At 40.0% G+C, this 22,784-nt stretch overlaps 1 protein-coding gene and 1 non-coding gene across 3 annotated transcripts in view; both read right to left on the minus strand.

The window, feature by feature from the left end:
• The window catches only part of COBLL1 (cordon-bleu WH2 repeat protein like 1), a 112,156-nt gene extending 97,795 nt beyond the window's left edge, over nt 1-14,361 (minus strand). The window contains exons 1-2 of one of the 2 annotated variants that reach the window (XM_063429684.1): nt 14,125-14,361; nt 12,846-12,957 (exon numbers count right to left, since the gene is read on the minus strand). In XM_063429684.1, coding sequence (XP_063285754.1) covers nt 12,846-12,907 — 62 coding nt within the window. In that variant the 5' untranslated portion in view covers nt 12,908-12,957; nt 14,125-14,361. Of the gene's footprint in view, nt 1-12,845; nt 12,958-13,907 lie in introns of both variants that reach the window. The other variant, XM_063429683.1, reaches the window with a different exon arrangement.
• Nucleotides 14,362-16,068: 1,707 nt separating this feature from the next.
• Nucleotides 16,069-16,131, minus strand: LOC134572128 (U7 small nuclear RNA). The gene has a single exon (XR_010085241.1). It is a non-coding gene; the product is annotated as a U7 small nuclear RNA (small nuclear RNA).
• Between the last annotated feature and the right edge of the window lie 6,653 nt (nt 16,132-22,784).

Raw genomic sequence — 22,784 nt, forward strand, 5'->3', positions numbered from 1 at the left:
GGGCTCCCTCGGCGCTGGGACTCTCCTCCCTCTTCTGATGTCATCGGCTGAATGCGCATGCGTGTCAAGAGACCGCCACTAGAGGCTGGATTAACCCATAGGTAAACATAGCAGTTTCTCTGAAACTGCTATGTTTACAGCAGAAAGGGTTAATCCTAGATGGACCAGGCACCCAGACCACTTCATTAAGCTGAAGTGGTCTGGGTGCCTATAGTGGTCCTTTAAGGACATAGTGCATGAAACACAGGCATGTGCCAGTCGTGCCAGGCATACAATTATAAATGGTCAATTTATCTCTATTTAGATGTCTACACTTTTGCATGAGTTTGAGTTAGTTGTTTTAGAACTATCTCTTTATTCACCTGGTTAAAAAAGGTTTTTTGTTTTTTTTATTAAAAAAAACAAGACAAGTAAAGATTAAAGACTGCAATGGCATTCTATTTCTTTTATGAGTGAAACATTCTACAGACGTGAATGACTTCAAGAAACACACTGAAAAGTATATTCTCTGAAAAGTGCTTGCAAGTAGATTTTCTTTTCAAAGCTGTGAGACATATTTTCCTGTAATCAAGTGGCTATTTTGGTTTCCTGTTGGCCGCATCTTCTAATTTTGCAGTAAATCTCAGCTTCTGAGCTAGGATCCTATATCTTCTGCTTTCCAATTAACCATATTTACTCACACCAAAACTTTTGTTTCTGCCTCTTTCAAGGAGGCCAATATAAATGGATATCCAGGAAAGTATAAAAATATCATTTCAGCTTCCTTTTGAAAATAGTGTCCCGTTATTTAGGTGCCCAAAGTATAAAACAGCAATGTTTCGACTTTATGAAGACAGTTGCAGTGGTTGAAAGGTTGCTAGACAACGTTCAAACTATTCCTATACCTGAAATGTTCTATTGATGACATGGTCTCTTTAAAGAAATATATGTGGTTCAAAAGTAGCGGTCTTAACGTAATGCTGAGATTTACAGCCGAATGAAATGAGTAGGTGAAGCCTCATGTCTTATAGCTCTGAAAGACAAACCAACTTGTGTACTTTTAGGGAAAATGTGTTTTAGTATTCTCAAGTACACATATGTGCACAAATCATACATGCATATACATTCATAGGAAAAATAAAGTATACCCTCTATGGTTTTAGATCTAAGGGCATAATAACGATCTTCTGTTTCTTAGCAGGTCTTAAAATTAGGTAAATACAATCTCAGATGAACAACAACACATGACATATTACACGCATCATTATTTATTTACCCCAAAAAATGGAGAAGTCGTGTGAAAAACCAAGTATACCTTATGATTCAATAGCATGTAGAACCACCTTTAGCAGCAATAACTTAAAGTAATCATTTTCTGTATGACTTTATCAGATCTCTCACATCGTTGTGGCCTCACAATATACTCTAAAATACTTTGGTATACAGAGGAGTTCACGGTCAACTCAATGAATGCAAAGTTCCAAGGTCCTGTGGCTGCAAAACAAGCCCAGATCATCACCCCTCCACCACCGTGCTTGACAGTTGATATGAGGTGTTTGTGCTGATATGCTATGTTTGGTTTTTAACAAACGTAGCGCTGTGCATTATGGTCAAACCTCTCCACTTTTGTCTTGTCTGTTCAAAGGGCATTGTTCCAGAAATCTTGTGGGTTTTTTCAGATGCATGGTCTGACCTTGGGCAGAATTTGTTGGAACGTTTACTGCTTGGAAGACTGGCAACTGTCTTGAAGGTTTTCCACTTTTAAATATTTTTCTCAATGTAGAATGATGGACTTTAAATTGTTTGATAATGGTCTTATAAGCCTTCCCAGTTTGATGGCAGCAACAATTTCTGATGATTGCTACTGCATTTCCCTCTTGGCATTGTGCAAACAAAAACCTGAATGCTCCAGATCAGCAAACTGCTAGCATTTTTATAGAGGTGGTCACACTTGCTGATGATCAATTAATCAAGGGCATTTTTAGAAGCACCTGTCTGCTACTTAGCCTCTTAATTCCGATGTAAGCAGTAAGGGTGTACTTAAGTTTTTCACACATGGCTTCTAAATTGTGGCTTTATTTCTGTTAAATAAATCATGCCACTGTGTAATATAATCATAGTAGAAATGTGGAACTGCACTCAATCCCAAGTATTGTGTATCTGGGTGCAGCCAGGCCAGTCCCAGTACCAGGGACCAAATAGAGAGACCAAAAGAAAAATAGAGGAAAGGTCCAGGCACTCCAGGATACAAAAGTCTTTGTCACTGTGTAATATGTGATGTGTTGTTGTTCATCTAAGGTTTTGTTTACTGCTAAGAAACAGACAATTGTTATTATGTCCTGATATGTAAAAAATAAAATTCATAGAGGGTGTACTTTCTTTTTCCAATGACTGTAAAATCACACACATATACACACACTGTACACACACATATCCCTTCATATAAATACACACATACACACACTGCAAATATGACTTTCGAATACACATAAACACATGCATTCACAAAACGCACACATGCATTCACACACATCACATTTTACAACAGCTAAATGCTAATCCCCCGAGATCGGGGGACTGCAGGGGACTGCAACTAGCATGGCAAAACACATGCTTGGAAAAATGGCAAACTAACTTCCTGTTAGTTTAAAAGGAAAACCTGTGATCAGAACGGGATGCACATGGTTAGAAATGAAGCTTACGTGTGCTGCTGTATTCAAATGATTCTGAACTGGTTTAATCTGTGCCAGAAAAACATTTCCCACACCCACACACCATTTCATCACTACCAGCAGCAACAAGTACCATTGACAAACGGCAGGCTGGATTCATGGATACATATGGTTTATGTCAAATTGTGTCCATTCTATCGGGAAAATCAACACCACGTGTCAGACTATGCAATGCATTACAGTGTCCAGACATCTGGTTTTGGTGATCACATGCCGAATAAAGACTTATCTTTTTGGTCTTAACTACAATGAAGAGTGGACATGACATACTCTTCTAATAATGTAGTCCATATTGTTGGTGTGTCTAAGTGCATAACAGAGCTCCACAGCAATAAAGCCCACACTAATGTGTCTTTAAACTAACTAAATGTGTTTAGAAATCAGTCTGTGTAAATAAGATACATCGTTCTTGTTCTTAATTACATTTCAGTTGCATAAATTGTTATTAACAAGTCACCTTAAGTTTTTCAGAACAGCCTCACCACTGGCCACACCCTTACTCACACCACTAAAATGAAAGTGTCCCTATTTGTCCATTTCAAATATTGGCAAGTATGCCAGTAGAAAAAGTTAATAAAAGGGACGGGCCACAAAAAAAGGAATTGTCACTTTAATCTATTCCATCACCATGTGGCTGGTGGAATTGAGGTAAAATAACAATTATTACAATAAAATAGATCGTTCCTTCTACCAGATGGAAGCGACTCAACTTAGAATATTGTTTACCCAATTACTTAGCTCGAAAGGGCAAACAAAACCCAAATACATCAAGCTTTGATTTTTCAAGTATCAAAATGTACTATGCCAGAAAAACAAGCAATACAAGCAATAAACTGATAAATAAACTACATTCATGACATTTTTAGTTTTGCATAAAAAGGGGGCTGCGGGGGCAGGGAGGAGAAGAATAAAAAATCTAATCTGCATCCATGGATCTATATGCTACTTAGACTTATTTATTTCATTTAGTTTTTTATAAAAAAATAAATCTCATTTATTGCACTAGGTATTGAACATTTCATTTGAAAACTGATTCCATTTAGACACTACCCTGTTCGTAAAGCATAGTGCCTTTACTGAGTACAAACAAAATAAATCTCACCTCTCGATCTCAGATCTTGACTGGAAATATACAAGTAATCAATTACAGTTCTTGTGAGTGCGTTGTAAATCCATGAGTTTGTGACTCATAGCTATTATTATTTTTTTAATTGTTTTTTTTTTTTTTTTATAAAGCACCAACATGCTTTTTATTCCAGATTGTCATTTTTACTTTTATGCTTTACTCCCTTGATCGCTAGGTATCAGGGCCCGCGTTGGTTATTTTTATTTAAATTTCACAAATCACCATAGCTAATTGTTATGTAAATAAATCCTGTACTGTCTGCAGCGTCTGCTGACTGATTGTTAAACATTTAAACAATAAAAAATAGTCGTGGTATTTTTGAAAAATGCAACTCTAGGGATGCAATGTTCAGAATATATGGACAAAATATATACCGTATTTATCGGCGTATAACACGCACTTTTTCTCCCTGAAAATAGGGGGAAAATCGTGGGTGCGTGTTTTACGCCGATATCCCATAATTACTTACCCGTCTTGAAGCGTGGGCCAGTGTTCAGCGCGCACCGCGGTACTGGAACTTCAATTTCAGGTTCCGGTTTCCGGCGGGACTGAAAGGAAGTGTGCACACTTGTGCACACTTCCTTTCAGTCCCGCCGGAAACGGAACCTGAAATTGAAGTTCCTGTACTGCAGTGCGCGCTGTGAAGCCGGCCCACGCTTCAAGACAGGTAAGTAATTATGGGACAAGGGAAAGTGCACTAGGGGACACCATGGGAGGGGGGGGACACTATGGGAGGGGGGGGCACTATGGGAGGGGGTGGATAATACTATGGGAGGGGGGAGAATACTATGGGAGGGGGGGAGAATACTATGGGGGGGAGAATACTATGGGAGGGGGGGAGAATACTATGGGGGGAGAATACTATAGGAGGGGGGAGAATACTATGGAAGGGGGGGAGAATACTATGGGAGGGGGGGAGAATACTATGGAAAGGGGGGAGAATACTATAGGAGGGGGGAGAATACTATGGAAAGGGGGGGAGAATACTATGGAAAGGGGGGGCACTATGGGATGAGGGGGGGACACTATGGGATGAGGGAGGGAACACTATGGGAGGGGGTGGAGAATACTATGGGATGGGGTGGAGAATACTATGGAAAGGGGGGGACACTATGGGATGAGGGGGGGGGATACTATGGGAGGGGGGGAAATTTCTGGAATTTCCTTCTTAAAATGAGGTGCGTGCTATACACCAGTGCGTGTTATACGCCGATAAATACGGTATCTCTACTCCTGACTTTCTCAGGGGAGCTTGAATAACGCCTAAAATCACAATATCAAAGTATTTAACCAGGAAAAGGACATTAGGCTTGTCTGTATTTTCCATGTACATCTTGGTTGAGATTGTATTATTACCCAATTCTTTGTACTCAGTTTATCAATCTCAGAAGGATGAAAGGCTGAGATCACCTTGTTAATAAGACGTATGATTATATAATGCTACACCATGCCTTCTAGGACACAACATTTCAAATGGACAAAGGAGGACACTTTAATATAAGAGGGTTGTGTCGGGTGTGTAGCCAGAGGGTGGAGCTATTCTAAAAAAATGTAGGTGAGTAATTAATAACAATTTATGCAACTCAAATGCAATTGAGAATAAGAACAATGTATCTTATTTATACAGACTCATTTCTAAACACATTTATTGTAGTTTATATTTCATTAAGTTGTTATGGTGTCCCAGAGTGTTTCTTAAACCTTTAAACTACAATAAATATGTTTACTTTCATGAAGTCTACTCTACGACATTTTGCGCTGTCCCTTCCAATAACAGATTTCTGAAAATCTTCAAAATAAAACCCTTGGACTGCTGGGGGCAGGGGTACCACTGACTGGCTAGGAGTGGTTAGTTGACACTCTAAGCCAATCAGTAGCTCCTCATTAAAAAAAAAAAAAAAAAACGACTTGAGAAATATGTTTTTCTCAAGCAGTTTTGTGAATATCAATGTTAACTGCCAATGTTTTGAGAACAGGTCAATACTGGGTAGAGGGATGGCACCACGGTCCCTCCACACATCATATATACCTCCCTGAGATAAAGTAGTTATGGTGCCTATAGTATCCTTTTAAAAGTTACAATTCTCTTGACATTACTCAGCATTTACCAGTACAGTGAGTAGTCCAGGCAGTGTTTTGTTTAAAAAAACAAACAAAAAAAACAACAACAGAAGCTCATAAAAAGTATAATTTGATTGTGCAACATTTGGAGAAAGTCTACAGATTGTTTTTTTTTGCTGTTTGTTTCTCAATTCATCATAAAATCCACATCATGAAAACTAGTCACGCAGAAAGCTTCACATGAGATATTTATTCCCAGGGATCCTGGCAGATTTGCCAGTGGCACTCCTCACATCTAAACCATCACCATGTGAGTCACAAGATATGTGTTAGAATGACATGATTAAACAATAATTTAAATATATAAATATTTTCAGTGAAGCTATTTTTATTAGCGTGGAGTATTTAATTTATAATATTGTCAGGGTTATTCACTTAAGTGTGAATTGCCAAGAATACTTGGATTATTATTGATGTTTTCAAACTTTTCTATATCGGCCTACAACTGTTAAAAAGTTATACAAGGTGTTGATTAGTGAATAGACCCCAGACATTAGGCGTAAGGAGAAAAGAAAACAGTCTAACATACTTTGACAACAGGTTCTGACAAAAACTTTAAATGTGAGCAATAATGTACGCTCTCCATTGTATTTCAGATGTTCGTCTGTGTAAATAATTCTTGTCTGTCTCAAAAACAATGTGAAGAGTAGCAGGTTCTGGCATGCAACAAGGAATTGCCTATCTGCGATTGAACAAGAGATTTGTATTTACACACCCTCCATGTTTGAACTCAACAGAGACGTTTTCCACATACCATATCCCGATGTTTCAACAAACCCTTTTCGAGAAAGGTTTTATAAACATCCAGTTTGCTCCTCAGTCTCACTATGCTAGCACCATCTGGCTACACGTTATCTTGTCTATCCTGAGACAAAATCACCTCTGCCTTTCACAGTTACTCCTACTGCCACCATATTTGACAATTATCCCCTGATACCTACCTACCTCTGAATAAACATATTTCCTGTAACCTCACAGCTGTTGACACCTAGTACCCCTCTTCCCTTACATACACAGATAGCACCTGAAACATTAAGACAAGATCTCCATAGCCTGTGGTGAGCATATCTCCAACCGAAATCTGAATTCCAAATATGTATGCAATTTTTAACCTATGGAACGTAAGAATAGGAATAACTCTAGCACTACATAACACACACAACTATTTTAAACTGTTCTGCACCATTTATAAAAAAAATAAAATTATACACACAGCTTTTATTAACTCAGCAGCAGGCAAGAAGTAGCGTAAATGTGATATATATTTTTGTCTAACTTAAAGGGACACTCCAGACCCCTAAAGTACTGTATGTGTGAAAAGTTTGTCCTCTTTTTGTAAATGGTGCAGTTTTCAATAGAAATTGACATTTTTATAAATTATACCGGTTACACCCCTTGGCCTTTCAAGCAGAAAACGGGTCCTGTTACTTCCTGGTTCGGTTAGCTTATTTGCACTGAACTCAAGAGGAATCAATTGTCCAGAGCACCTGCCTTTGCAAAGACTTCTCATTGAGCTGCATTAGGAAGTCTGTAGCTGTAGAAGATAGCACATAGTCTGAATTGGGTTAGAAGAGGAGGGCTTGCAAAGGCTACAGTCAAGAGATCTGCAGTTTTTGCATGCTGTTTTTAGATATAACCAATTTTAAAAATGCATAGTTAAATGCACGCAAGTTTTTATTTGGGGTATACCTACCAAACAGTGATTTCTATTTATTTTGGTATTTGGGCAGTGGAATATCCCTTCAATACAATAATAATGCAATCTTTATATATTTTTGTAATGAAATAAATGACATACATTTATTTTTTTCCCCGGCAAATGCTCAGTTGTGTTATTATAGTCCAGAATTTGAAAAAAAAAAAATTCTTGGTTGCACACTTTACAGTTAAAAAATTGTTTAACATATTTTACATTTCTGCTGGGGGGTTTGAGGGCTGTTGGGAGGGATTCTGGGGAAATGTTCTAAATGTGGAAGAATTAGCAGAAACGTTTTGATGGTTTCTATGGCAGTCCATGTTTACATGTTTCACCAGTATTTCTCTTAACTTATAACGTACCGCACTAATATAGTGCGAAATATTTTACAACAGGTTATTATTCATCATAGTCATTCCATTAGGACAGTAACTTAAGGTGTCACTTGAATAACTATGAGAAACTGTCTTGCAAACCAAAATTATTTTTTAAAAAATCATATATTTAAAACCTGTGAAACAACTCAGCAAAAGCCAATAAATCATGCCAAAAACACTACATATTTATCTTCATCAAATGTGCAAAGCTTACTCATTCTTGCCAACTTTTTTTTTTTTTTTTTTACATTTTAGGTCAAAAAGAATGTTGAGTAATATATTCATTTCTGGCATTTTTTTTGTTTTTCATAAATCTGCTATTTTCACAGCTCTTTTGCCAGCTGTGACCTCAGGCATACAAATATGAGTAAATGTGTTGCATAGCACTGCTAAACTGCAAGGTAAATTATTATTATTATTATTTTTTTAAATAGTCTATCATTTAGGGCAATTTCAGTCAACTCTTTTAATCATTCCATGTTTCCGTTACGATAAAAAAAATAATAATAGCATTTTAAAAATTCCTTAAAATAGCTGGTGAAGAATTCCTACAAGAAAGCAACAAATCTTTTTGCACAACCCCAATATCAATCTCTTACAATTATGCAAAATTGGATGGACTGCAATTACAATCATACTCATCCAGAGGACTAAACTATTACCACTGGAATCAGTGACTCTGGACATACATTCTATTATGTAAGCAATAGAAAGTAAAAACAAAAGGACAAAGGTCCAAGCATAATAAGACTGCTGATAGACAACAACAAATTGTTCACCTATCACGAGATGTTCTATCAAGAAATATTTCCCAAGAAACTAACATATTAATGATTTACCCTCAAAGCTCCCAGCAGTTCTGAATACTCAAGTACATAAGAATGAATGTTCATTTTTTTAAAACAGCTGGATATGTTTTCATCACAGTACAATAGGTCTACACATGTAGGTGAAAACATACATTAATAGAAAGACTTCATTCAGATACTGGTCAACATTGAGGCTTCCAAACTGTGTTATAACTCTACTCCAGTAGAGCTTTCAAAATGAAGATCAGTGGTGGGAAGTTACACATTTTGCTGTTTGACCAGTAGCATGTAAACTCAGAAACCTCTCAAATTCACATCAACATCAAACTCATCAAGAACCTCTGCAATTGGCTCACTGGAGAGCATGCCATCCTAATGATCGGGTGACTTTGTCCAAAGCAAAGTTAGAAGTTAGACGATAAAGCCTCAGTGATTTAGCCATAGAAGGAAAGAAACTATTTCTGTTCGACAATATCTTTCCTGCTCTGCAGAATGTGCCCCATTCCTTGGTGGCTATCTGCTGAATAAGCAGAAAAAAACATTTTTTTACTTTTTGGGTCTATAAGTGTGCATAAAACCTGAGAATAATGAGAGAAACGATGTGTAGGTCTGAGGGAAACTCCATGCCTACTTTTTTGTTTGGATGAGGCTCATCTGAGATGAGTGGAAAAGTTCTATATCTGACAGTTGGAACATTCCATGGTACTAAGTGAACATTAAATAGTTTGTGGAACATCAGCTGGCCGAGGTCAAGATGATCTACAAGCTCATGAGAGATAGCAATGTTCCAGAGACTATACCAAGATATTACGCTGCAACAACAGAGACTGAAGAAATTTGACATCCATCGGTTTGACCACTAAGCATGAAGACTTGCATTCCCAGACAAATGTTATGCCAGATGTGTAGGAACTACATTTGCCATGATTCTCAATTATCTGCAGTACTACAGTTAGACATTATTGCACTAAAGCAATACAATATTGAACTAGCAGTACATTACATATTAAAATAATTAATGCTAAAATCCACTAAACTCAGTCCACACAAAAAAAACGCCAAATATAAGAGAGTATTAATAATTCTGTTACACATGTTCTTAAAAACAACATATCTTGTAGAAGGCAATTAAGAACTTCTATCTTCTATCTACAATCGTAAAAGGCTATAAATTACAATAATCTGAGGTGGAGCGACTACAAGAACAATTAAACATATAACTTGGACAAGAATGAAGGGTATATATGTTTTATGTGCTGATCTAATCGGCTCCCTTGTTATAAAAGATAACTCATTATGTTAGGTAGAACAAACCACAATGGAAATCTAAAGCAGAGAGATATAATATCAACCCCCTAAATCTTTTCGTGACGTTCACTTAAAGCAGGAGATCCCAAAAACAGTCCTTGGGCACACCTAATGGAAAATTCTATCATTATCCCCTTTGGAATTTCATCGGGAAATCTCTGAAGCCCGAATCAGTGATGTATGTCTTAGAATAGCAAAGCATCATGGGCAATGTAAATCACACACATCTGAAGTATCAATATCAGGAACCACTGTCCACAACTCTTACAGTTGCATGGGGACCGACATGGAAAATAGCAATTTGAAGAAATGATCACCAACCAACAGTCATGTCCAGGACAATGTTTCTCACCCTGTGCCATGTTAGCACCATTATTAAGCCATTGTGAATGCATTTACCTTAGTTTTGGTGGAAATGTTGATATAAATACTACTTTATTAAATAAAAAAAATAGCAGATGCTATTAATAATAATAATAATAATAATAATAATAATCTGTTTTATCTAGAACAATAATGTACAGCTATGTATGCTGCCTACTTGTCCTCAAATGGCTCCATCCCACAAGGCAGGTATTTGCATATATTGCAGCACAAATAGCCCATACATGAATATATATATATTTTATCATTGACTAGTAAAATTCTCCCCTGGAGGGTATATCATGGCTTGCAAGGGCAAGTAAGGTTTAAGGCTTATAAAATCAATATATACAATTATCCAGAGACAATACCCAAATAACTGCGTGAGTGAAGTGCTCAGGAAATAAAAAAAAAACTTACCCCTTACAAGAAGATCGTGATAGTGTGATATTAAAGTGCAATAGTGCTCCAGTGTAGTGAGTTATATAATTGTATTGAGCAGTTCATAAAATATCCCTAAAAAAGTACTAAGCTGTGCTACTTTTTTGTGTTACTTGTCAATGTGAATCCAAATGAGTTAAATAGGAATATTAGCCAATTTGGAAAAAAATGACCCAACTCCACTATTTGGCCTACATTTTCCAAATCAGCTATCATCTCTTTGTTTGCCCGATTGACTTCAAGAGTTAGTCTCGGATAAGTGAGTGCCATGCATTATGTATATCATTCTATTTAGAATTTATATAGATAGGTTAGATACTGTAAGTAGCGTGAGAAAGTGTGCACACAAAATAAATAAACAAATCCCTCTACCTGAATATCTATGATACAAATCAGCCATTTTTAAATCATAGTGATCTTTTTGCCCAAGAAAATCGCCATTCTTTATTACAAAGGTTGTTTGCATTATTGCAACAAAAATATTTATTTACTAAATGTTATTTACTCCCATAATGGGTTTCCTGTTGCATGCTGTAATTGTCCAGATAATATCTAGATATTGCTGCTGGAACCTAAATGCTATTCTAAAGCTTTACTAATGTCTACATATCACACAGGCTGTATTTTTATTAATAGGAAAAGCGGTCATTTTAAATTTATGCATCTTTAGCTACGGTAAGTAGCTTTAATAAGAAGATTTTGGAAATAAACTGTTTGGTAAAAAACAAACAACAAAAAAACTGTTCTAGCTATTGGTATCATAGTATGTGGTAACATAGTAATGCAGCCTTAAAAAGTCTTAATTCCCTTTTAGCAACCCTTTAAAGGAACATTATAATGTTAGGGACACACAACTGTATTACACTATAGTATTCCTCTGCCCCGGTGCCCCCACCTTTCCCTCCAAGTCATGTAAATGGTTAGAAAAAAACTTTAAACATTTATCTGATTTCTGCATATGATCGGGCTCCTCCTCTGCCTACATCAGCACAATCCAGGAACCTAAAGTGCATGGTTGCTGAACCCATTAGGCCGTCCCCATAGGAAAGCATTGCTTTCCTATGGGGTTTTTCAACACGCTGGACATACTCATGAAAAGTGTGAGGACGTCCAGTGTCGTTTCAGGGAGTCAAACTGCAGGACGTGCCTCTAGTGACTCTCTGGTAGACGGCCACTAGAGACAGTCTTAATCCTGCAATGTAAACATTGCAGTTTCTCCGAAATTGCAAGGGAACAGAGACAGTGCACCCAGACTATTTCAATGAGATTAAGTGGTCTGGGTGCCTATAGTGTCTGTTTAACTTAATGAGCATTGAACATGTGATAGAATGTTTAAAGTTCACATAATGCACAGCATTCCAATTAACCCTTTTTAAAGCAATGATGGCCTATGGTAATGGTCTGAGGTCTAAAGATCTTATTCCAAAACAAAATGTTCCACTCATATACATTTAGTAACAGCAGTGCTGATGCGGAATAAGCAAGTCCTTCCATGCTGGTACTAGATCTTCAATAATCAGATTGTGATGATAACAAGGAATATCATTGACCCCTGACAGGGAAACGCAAAGCGCCATAACCACTATAGATATTAGTACTGGCTATGGTGCAAGGAATCTTTGGTCGCACTCTCTCCTGCTCTTGAGTGGTATGACAAAAAAAAGGGTTCTCTAGTACCTCAAAGAAAGTTTGGAGACGAAGACAGGCTACGAGCAGATGGCTCAGCAGAGGGGTTATTCTTTGGGTGTTGAGCGATTCCTAGGTTTGTCAAACTGCTTTAAAATAATTTGACAAAAACAGGAGGGACTGCACTTACAAAACCATCACAATAACTGCAGTGCATAGAGTAATCATTCTGTGTGAGTTTGCATGTTGGGTACCAGACAATCTTACCCTGAGGGTGGCAATGATGCTTCAGGGCTTGATGCCTCCGACCAGGATCCTGAATCGTCCATTCTCTACAGCAGCTTCCTGGTCGTCCTGGACAAAGACTTTCTTACAGAAGCTGTATACAAATCCATAGAATTAGTTAGAAGGCTTGTGTCACCTCTCCCCCACCCCCACCCTAGGGCTTTCTAGATCTCACTTACAGTACAGTAGATCTGCTACTTTCACAAGACATAATCTTACTAGTTTAAATATCAGATAATCACTAGCGTTCAACACTTGAGAACATCCTGTTACAGTTAAACTGAAACTCCCATCAGCCTCAGTCCAAAGCCTGCACTACATAGCAAGAGCTGATAAACAAATCTAGACAATTAGTTCCAAAGTTCATAAATATTCACCCCAAATGACCATGTCCAGAACAGGTAGTCTACAGATGGACCCCCATTCTGGACTCACAGCTGACCATTTCCTGGGAGATGAGCCTTTTCTCCAAGTCTGTTCATCTCTGCAGTCAGCTGATGAGTGTGAAAGTCTGTGCTCGCTTTGTATGGTTACCACAAACTGCATCTCCAGCTCACTCAGCAGGACATGTGGAACGAAAGGCTGCTGAATAATACCATTTTCAAAAAGGAAACATCCAGAACTGGTTTTCTTCAACATCATGCAACATCCTAACGTCATTTAAAAAAGATATTCTGCAGCAGCTGTTTTTTTTAAGGCTATGTGTTGCAGATTGCTCATAAAAGTTCAGATCGTTCAAATCCAATACACCTGTATAAGACACCTCTGCTGCTGGGTCCATGGGCACTAAGCATAGAATAGACTGTAAGCTCTTGGGATCAAAGTTCTCTCTTTTAGACTAAACCTGTAATTATCTGTGATTCACATGGCGTGACTGTCTACTGTAATGAAAATAATACATATCTGTAACAGGTGGTTCGCACATTGGGTCTCTGAGCCAGCAGGAAATGCCCCAAAGCATGCAGGGGGGGAAGTCATTCAGTAAAGTATCAATCAGAAAGTTAGTCCTTGAAACAATGTAACAAGAAAATAGACTTGATTTACCTTCCCTTCACCTTGTCATCCGATTGCTGCTTTCTAAGTCAATGTCACCATATGGTAAAGATCCCAGCAAGTCCAGCAGGCTCCTCACCACAGTACAGCACCAAGCTCTGTGCCAGGAGGGCACCTCACTAACTAGCCCACTGTGCCCCCTTCTGCACCAACCAACCACACCTAGGGAAACTCTCTTCAAGGAGGGGGGAGGAAACTTGAGACTAACCTTCTCTGGGTTGATTCAGAGAGAAACAGAGGCTGTCTGTTCTGTTTCTCACTTGCTGTGCCAGCCTCTCAGTTCCCTCCCTCTCTCTCTCTCCGTCCTCGCACTAGGACTGGGAGCTTAACTCTCTCTCTCCGCAACAAGCTGGGAGTTTAACATTCAAGTTCTGACTTGATTGCTTAGCTAGAATTTTTTTTCCAATATGCAGATTTTGCCTCTCTCCCTCACATTCCCTTTCGGTCAAAGGAGAATGAGTCTTGTGTGTGTGTGTGTGTGTGTGTGGTTTTTTTTCTGGCTGTGTTGGGAGGGGCAAAGTCCAGCAGGCTATTGCAGAGAGCACCTGTGTATATACACACTAAATACATACAGGTACACTCTCTGACACACACACACACTGGCACTGACAGCAATGTCACCAGGGACAGACTGTCATCCGGGGGGAGCTAATTAAACTCACTTAAAGGGACTGGATAATGAAACTTGCACTTTGGGAATACTCTCTACAGGATTAGATTATGTCTGTCTGGCAAATTCCATGTACATGTTTTGTTTTTGTAGTTAATAATTACAAAATATGTATTGTTAGTGAAATATTTGGTTCCCGGTATTTTTTTTAAAAATAGTTATTCATTTGACGATGACAGGTAACAAGTAGGAGCCATACATACTAGAGGATTGGCCATTTTGTGCTTTGTGATTGGAGATATATTCACTAAATGGAGAGTTCTGATGCTTTGAGAACAAACTTGCAAATTAAATCTCTTAAAGTCCCTCTTTAGTCATTATTTGGGGCCAAATTCCAAAAAGCTTGTCCTTCTGTCAATCTTAACCTAATATGTGTCTTAATTTCAAAGAACTCCAGATTGTCTATAGGAGTGTGTAAAGAGATTCACAAGAATTAAGATAATATATTGTTAACATACAATGAGTGTGGCGATAAATCAGTCTGTGTAAATATGCTTAGCTCTAGTTATAACATTTATTACATTTAGTTACATAAATGGCTGACAGTGGGTTACACTCTAAGCACCAGAACCACTATAGCTTAACAGAAGCATATGTATTGAAGACAAAACCTATGGCAAGTACTAAAAATTGTACCCCTTACGGAACCTGTCCAAACATCTGACACCCATATTTTAGATAAAGTGATGTTTGTGTATGCTGGCTGCATGTGATGTGTGTGTGCTAGCTGTATGAGATGTGTGTGTAATGTGAGCTGGCTGTATGTAATGTGTGTGTGCTAGCTGTATGTGATGTGTGCGTAGTTCCCTGGTGTTTGCCTTTCTTCAAGAAAGGGGGGCTATGATCCCTGGTGGTCCAATGCAGGGATCATACTCCCTGGTATTATGTGTGTGTAAGAGTGCATTTCTGACTGAGTGTGTCTGTGTCCCTGGCACTGTCTACTTGTGTATGTGCCTGAACATCCTTGTGTGTGAACGTGTGTCTCTATTTCATTGTGCATGTGTGTCTGTGTCGGGTAGTTTTTTGCTTGTGGTTTTTGAGTGTTGTGTTTATGGTCACGCTGTGTTTAATGTGTGGTAGTGAGTGACAGCTTACATATGGTAAGTGTGACAAGTTTGGGAGGGTGAGTGTGACAGGGTTAGATGGTGGGTGAGTGTGACAGAATTAGTTTTGTGAGTTTGACAGGGTGAGGGGGTGAGTGTGACAGTTGAAGAGGTAAGTGTGACAAGCTTAGAGGTGAGTGTGATAGTGAGTTATTCTGACAGGATGAGGGGTGGTGAGTGTGACAAAATTGGGGGTGAGTGTGGTAGGGCTGAAGGGTGTGATAGTGAGGGGGAGTGATAGTGATAGTGACAAAATGAGGGGGGTCAGTGACCAAGGAAAGATGACTGAGGGAGTATAAATGAATGGCGGCTTAGTGTGTGTGTGTAGTGGGAGGGAAATTATATGAATACGATGTTTAATTGCCTTTTCGGACGGGTGGTGGGTAGTTCCCGCTATCTGCAGGAACCTACTAGACAAAATGCAAAAGAGCTATAATAATTTTTTTCAAGATAACATAGGTCTGGTTGAGCAAAAAAACGGGTCGCAGAGAATACTGAGAACGGGCAGCAGCTGAAATAGCCTGCCCTTCGGTGGGTCCCTCAGATCTCAAGCTGGTTTTAGCTTATCTTGTGCCATTACAGAGAGAACATCTCTGAAACATATCAGACTGGTCCCACCCATACGGGCAGTCCAGATCCGAAATGCCAGCAAGTTCCCTCTGCACGAGAGACACAGCAACCCCAGCCAATCGTTTCAGCCTTGTTAGGCATCATCAGTGAGGCACATCTGATATCTCTCTAGGCACAGTGAGCAAGGGGTAAACTTATGGAGAGTAAAAATATGGGGTGCAAGAGTATATTGAGAATAGGTCTGGTTGGCTCCTAGCGCAGCCTTTCAGTCCAGTGCTTTGTGATGACACCAGAGTGAAGTTTGGAAATCCTGGCGCTTGCGCTCTGACTCTCTCACAAAATGCCTGAACCGTGAAAGAATGCTGCTGCACCAGGGAGTAATTTATAAAGGGCTTTGCAGTGACATCTTTTGATCACCCTGCCAGCTCGAAGGGAGCTCTATCCAGCTTTGATGTGATGTCACCTTCAAGTGGCACCTAGATCATGTGCAATGCCTTCCATACCCTAGGTATGTCACTGCAGCTTAATGATTGGATCAGAGAGGCAATTGCAGTGCATTACAGATAGCTTCTCATGGCTTGCCTATGGGTTGTTTTAAAAAATAACATAAGAGCTGAAGTGTATTATGTGTTTGAAGGAAAACTCCACCCCTTGAGGTAAGCTGAAACTCAAGGATGTTGCTGAACTACAACTCCCATGATTCCCTGGCTATCTGTTTAATTAAAAGAATCATGGGAGTTGTAGTTCAGCAACATCTAGGGGGGCGCAGGTTTGACAGGCCTGCTTTAAACGAAATGGCTGGTTATTGTAATACTGATGTGACATACATCACCCGTACCACACAGAAAGTAAATGCATTTCAGGCTGATGGACCATGCATGATATATTTATATTAATATATATTAGTTATAGTGTACCTTAAAGGACCACTATAGTGCCAGGAAAACATACTTGTTTTCCTGGCTCTATAGGGTCCTTGGGTCCCTCTCACCCTCTGGGCCCCCCTCCCGCCGGGCTCTAGGGTGAGGAAGGGGTTAATCCCTTATCTTTTTTCCAGCGCTGGGGACTCTCCTCCTCCTTTCCCCGTCATCGGCTGAATGCGCATGCACGGCACAAGTCGCGCGCATTTAGCCAGTCCATAGGAAAGCATTCTCAATGAAAATCACAGTGAGAAGCGCGGAAGCGCCTCTAGCGGCTGTCAATGAGACGGCCACTAGAGGCTGGATTAACCCATTTGTAAACATAGCAGTTTCTCTGAAACTGCTATGTTTACAGCAGGCAGGGTTAATCCTAGAGGGACCTGGCACCCAGACCACTTCATTAAGCTGAAGTGGTCTGGGTGCCTATAGCGGTCCTTTAAAGATGACTAATTACTGATAAAGAGGATCAGCAGTTCTACACTGCCCCCTGTAGTTGAAAACTGACAACTGTTTCAAATTCAGAGAGTCATGCAGTTCCTTATTGAAATAATTAATTATATTGCTTTACACCTCAGGCAGTGGCGTACATACCAGGGTCGCAGGGGTCGCGGCTGCGACCGGGCCCGGCCGCCCCTGCGACCCGGTTTGTACCCACAGGGCCAGCCTCTTCTGCTGGGGGGCCCAGGAGCCGGCCACCTCCGGGCCCCCCGAGGCTGGCCCTGCTGTCACCCGGCTGGCGGGCGCGCGAGGGAGCACTGTCCCCTGGGTGCTCCCTCTTCAGCTCCCTCGCCCACCGCACTGAAACCGGAGCCGGAAGATGACATCATCTTCCGGCTCCGGTATCAGTACGCGGCGCGCGAGGGAGCTGAAGAGGGAGCACTCAGGGGACAGTGCTCCCTCGCGCGCCCGCCAGCCGGGTGACCAGCAACACCACTGGACCCCAGGGAATCCCCCCAGCTCTCACACAGGTAAGGAGGCTGGGGGGATTAAATTAAAAAAAAAAAACAGAAAAAACGTGTGTGTGTGAGTGTGTGTTAGTGAGTGTGTTAGTGTTAGTGAGTGTGTTAGTGAGAGTGGTAGTGAGTTAGTGTGTTAGTGAGAGTGTTAGTGAGAGTGTTAGTGAGAGTGTTAGTGAGTGTGTTAATGTGAGTGTGTTAATGTGAGTGTGTTAGTGTTAGTGAGTGTGTTAGTGTTAGTGAGTGTGTTAGTGAGTGTGTTAGTGTTAGTGAGTGTGTTAGTGAGTGTGTTAATGTGAGTGTGTTAGTGAGTGTGTGAGTGTTAGTGAGTGAGTGAGTGTGTGTGTTAGTGAGTGTGTTAATGTGAGTGTGTTAGTGTTAGTGAGTGTGTTAGTGTTAGTTTGTGTTAGTGTGTGTGTTAGTGAGAGAGTGTGTTAGTGAGTGTGTTAGTGTTAATGTGAGTGTGTTAGTGTTAGTGAGTGTGTTAATGTGAGTGTGTTAGTGTTAGTGAGTGTGTTAGTGAGTGTGTTAATGTGAGTGTGTTAGTGAGTGTGTGAGTGTTAGTGAGTGAGTGAGTGTGTGTGTTAGTGAGTGTGTTAATGTGAGTGTGTTAGTGTTAGTGAGTGTGTTAGTGAGTGTGTTAGTGTTAGTTTGTGTTAGTGTGTGTTAGTGAGAGAGCGTGTGTTAGTGTGAGAGTGTGAGTGTGTTAGTGTGAGTGTGTTAGTGTGAGTGTGTTAGTGTGAGTGTGTTAGTGTGAGTGATTGTGTTAGTGAGTGTGTGAGTGATTGTGTTAGTGATTGTGTTAGTGAGTGTGTTAGTGAGTGTGTTAGTGTTAGTGAGTGTGTTAGTGTGTGTTAGTGAGTATGTTAGTGTTAGTTTGTGTTAGTTTGTGTGTGTGTTAGTGAGTGAGTTAGTGAGTGAGTGTGTGTTAGTGAGTGTGTGTTAGTGAGTGTGTGTTAGTGAGTGTGTGTTAGTGAGTGTGTTAGTGTGAGTGATTGTGTTAGTGAGTGTGTTAGTTTTAGAGTGTGTTAGTGTTAGTGTGTGTGTCTGTTACTGAGTATGTTTGTGTGCGTCTGTCACTGAGTGTGTGTCTGTCAGTAAATGTGTGCGTCTGTTCATGAGAGTGTGTGTGTGTGTGTCTAAAGCACTTACCTTTCTCCAGCGCCGGGCTCCCTTGGCGCTGGGGATCTCTCCGTCCCGATCCGCCTCTCGGCTCCGAATGCACATGCGTGGCAAGAGCCACGCGAGCATTCAAACCGCCCATATAGGAAAGCATTACTCAATGCTTTCCTATGGACGTTCAGCGTCTTCTCACTGTGATTTTCACAGTGAGAATCGCAGAAAATCCTCTAGCGGCTGTCAATGAGACAGCCACTAGAGATGGATTAACCCTTAGTGAAACATAGCAGTTTCTCTGAAACTGCTGTTTTCAACTGCAGGGTTAAAACTAGAGAGACCTGGCACCCAGACCACTTCATTGAGCTGATTTGATCTGGGTGTCTGTAGTGGTCCTTTAAGTGTATGTGTTGATGCATGCACTGGCGTACATACCGCGGTCGCACGGGTCGCAGCCCTGCGACCAGGTGCCCGCCCGCCATGTGTTGCGGCCCCAGCCCGCGCAGAGTAAGCGCGGGGGGGGGGGGCCCCACAGATCAGTTTTCGCACCGGGGCCCCATGGGTTGTGTGTACGCCACTGACCTCAGGTAACTGAATGCTTTCAGCATTTTTGGCCTAGTTCTTATGAATTGGATCTCTGTTATACTAACAGCCCCCAGGGTCTGTGTTAAGCAAGAAGGAAATAAAAGCATATTTATGTGTTTCATTAGAACGACTGTGAGAAAGCAAGTCATTCAGCCATTTATGGGAACTGCCCCTCTTTGAGAGGTGTAGCCATCTGCACAAACAACATACCTAAACGCACATACCAACTAATTTCTGTGAATAAGCACTCTATACACTACAGTCCACTATGAGATTTGCTTATTGCAAAAACAATAAATGATTTTATTGCCTATATTATCCTGGTTGGTTCCTTTCTACTGAGATATACTGAAAACTGATATGTGTCCTCTGTGCTTTATTTCAATGCCTGATTATTTACACCAAATATGTGTCTTCAAGTTTTGTTTTAAACTTTTTATTTTTTTTATAAGTTTTAATATTGACACATGGGAGCCAGAAATCTTGCTGATTTATAGGGGATCAAATACTTATTTCACTTATTGGCATGCAAATTAATTTATAACATTTTTGACAAGCTTTTTTCTGGATTTTTTTTTTTTTGTTATTCTGTCTCTCACTGTTAAAATACACCTACCGTTAAAATTATAGACTCATCATTTCTTTGTCAATGGACAAACGTTCGAAATCAGCAGGAGATCAAATACTTTTTCCCTCACTGTGTGTGTTCCTGACACTAGAGTGCTGGAATGTAGCATTAGGTACCTGGCCTCCCACTCTCCGGAGATGAAAAGTGATTTTACTCACTTTTTACCCACGCTGAGATTATCATGGCTGAGATTATCAGTTTTGATGTTGTCAGCCAATTCAATGCTTTCCCATAGGAATCATTGGGAGACTGTTGTACATATGCCGCAAAATGCATCTCTATGGGAAACATTTAGTGCCTCCTTGCAGAGCATGGAGAAGCTGAGCACCAGGGCTACGTACTGTGCAGCAATGACACATGAAACCCCTCAAGTGGCCATTTAGAGGTGTAACTAGCCAGCAATGTAAACACTGACTTTTCTCTGGCTACAGGGACAGGCTAAACCAGAACCATTACATTAAAGGGACACTATAGTCACCTGAACAACTTTAGCTTAATGAAGCAGTTTTGGTGTATAGAACAAGCCCCTGCAGCCTCACTGCTCAATCCTCTGCCATTTAGGAGTTAAATCCCTTTGTTTATAAACCCTAGTCACACCTCCCTGCATGTGACTTGCACAGCCTTCCATAAAAACTTCCTGTAAAGAGAGCCCTATTTAGGCTTCCTTTATTGCAAGTTCTGTTTAATTAAGATTTTCTTATCCCCTGCTATGTTAATAGCTTGCTAGACCCTGCAAGAGCCTCCTTTATGTGATTAAAGTTCAATTGAGAAATATATAAAGTGAATTTATTGTGGAATTCGATTTGCAGGCCAAAGTAGCCGATCTGGAAGTATAGCAGACTAGAATATTCCCACATCTGCTGCTATGGCCTTACATTTGAATTCCCTATATTTATCACTTGAATAGATAATCCTGCTAGAGAAGAAGCCATCGGAGAACTTCAGCAATTGGATGCTTCTAATTGAATCCAATGCTTCTCAATGACTTACATTCACAGTGCTCGTCATCATCAAGAAAGGGCCATGGCACAACCGACAGGTGTGAATATCTACTCACCAGACTGAATTTTCACTTGCAAATGGCTAGTGGGTGATTGGAAATTATGAGCCCAAGTCATAGCGTTCATATGTAATACTTGGTCACATGTCCATTGTATTTAATAAAAGCTCTGGGCGACAGCTTGTAGACATCACATTGGGGGAGACTTATCAAAAGTCGCCGACACTTTTACGTCTAACCTTCAGCATTTTTTTCGTGCAATTAATTCAATTTGTCAGATTTGTTCATCTGTTGCATTTTTTGCACCTTTACTGTTATTTTGGAATATATACATTTTTTTTCACAGATGCATTAGATTTATGGTTAATTGCCTGACACAAAATTTAAGCCATTAAATTTCAATTTTCTGAAATGGAAATTTCGGCAAAAACTAATGGAATTGAATATGAAGAAAACTGTCACGTTTAGGATCACTTTAATAAATACGATCAACATAACGATGGGATTAAAACGCCATTTTTCAGCACACTTTGATAAATCTTCTCCAAAACGCTTGGTATCTCCCTTTATGATGCCGTGCTACAGCAATCTCCAGTCTCTTTTTGCTTTGGGTAATTTTCTCTCCAATCTTGCTTACAACTGAAACTCGTGCTAATTTGGATTCAGGTTAGAGGGAAGGCATCCCAACTTTTTTTAACATAGAACATAGAAACATAGAAACATAGAATGTGACGACAGATAAGAACCACTCGGCATCTAGTCTGCCCAATTTTCTAAATACTTGCATTAGTCTCTGGCCTTATCTTATAGTTAGGAGAGCTTTATGCCTATCCCACGCATGCTTAAACTCCTTTACTGTGTTAACCTCTACCACTTCAGCTGCAAGGCTATTCCATGCATCCACTACCCTCTCAGTAAAGTAATACTTCCTGATATTATTTTTAAACCTTTGTCCCTCTAATTTAAGACTATGTCCTCTTGTTGTGGTAGTTTTTCTTCTTTTAAATATAGTCTCCTCCTTTACTGTGTTGATTCCCTTTATGTATTTAAATGTTTCTATCATATCCCCCGTCTCATCTTTCCTCCAAGCTATACATGTTAAGATTAGTGATGTCGCGAACATAAAATTTTCGGTTCGCGAACGACGAACGCGAACTTCCGCAAATGTTCGCGAACCGGCGAACCCGGCGAACCGCCATAGACTTCAATGGGCAGGTGAATTTTAAAACCCACAGGGACTCTTTCTGGCCACAATAGTGATGGAAAAGTTGTTTCAAGGGGACTAACACCTGGACTGTGGCATGCCAGAGGGGGATCCAT

This window comes from Pelobates fuscus, chromosome 8, assembly GCF_036172605.1.
Source record: "Pelobates fuscus isolate aPelFus1 chromosome 8, aPelFus1.pri, whole genome shotgun sequence".
Lineage (NCBI taxonomy): Eukaryota > Metazoa > Chordata > Amphibia > Anura > Pelobatidae > Pelobates > Pelobates fuscus.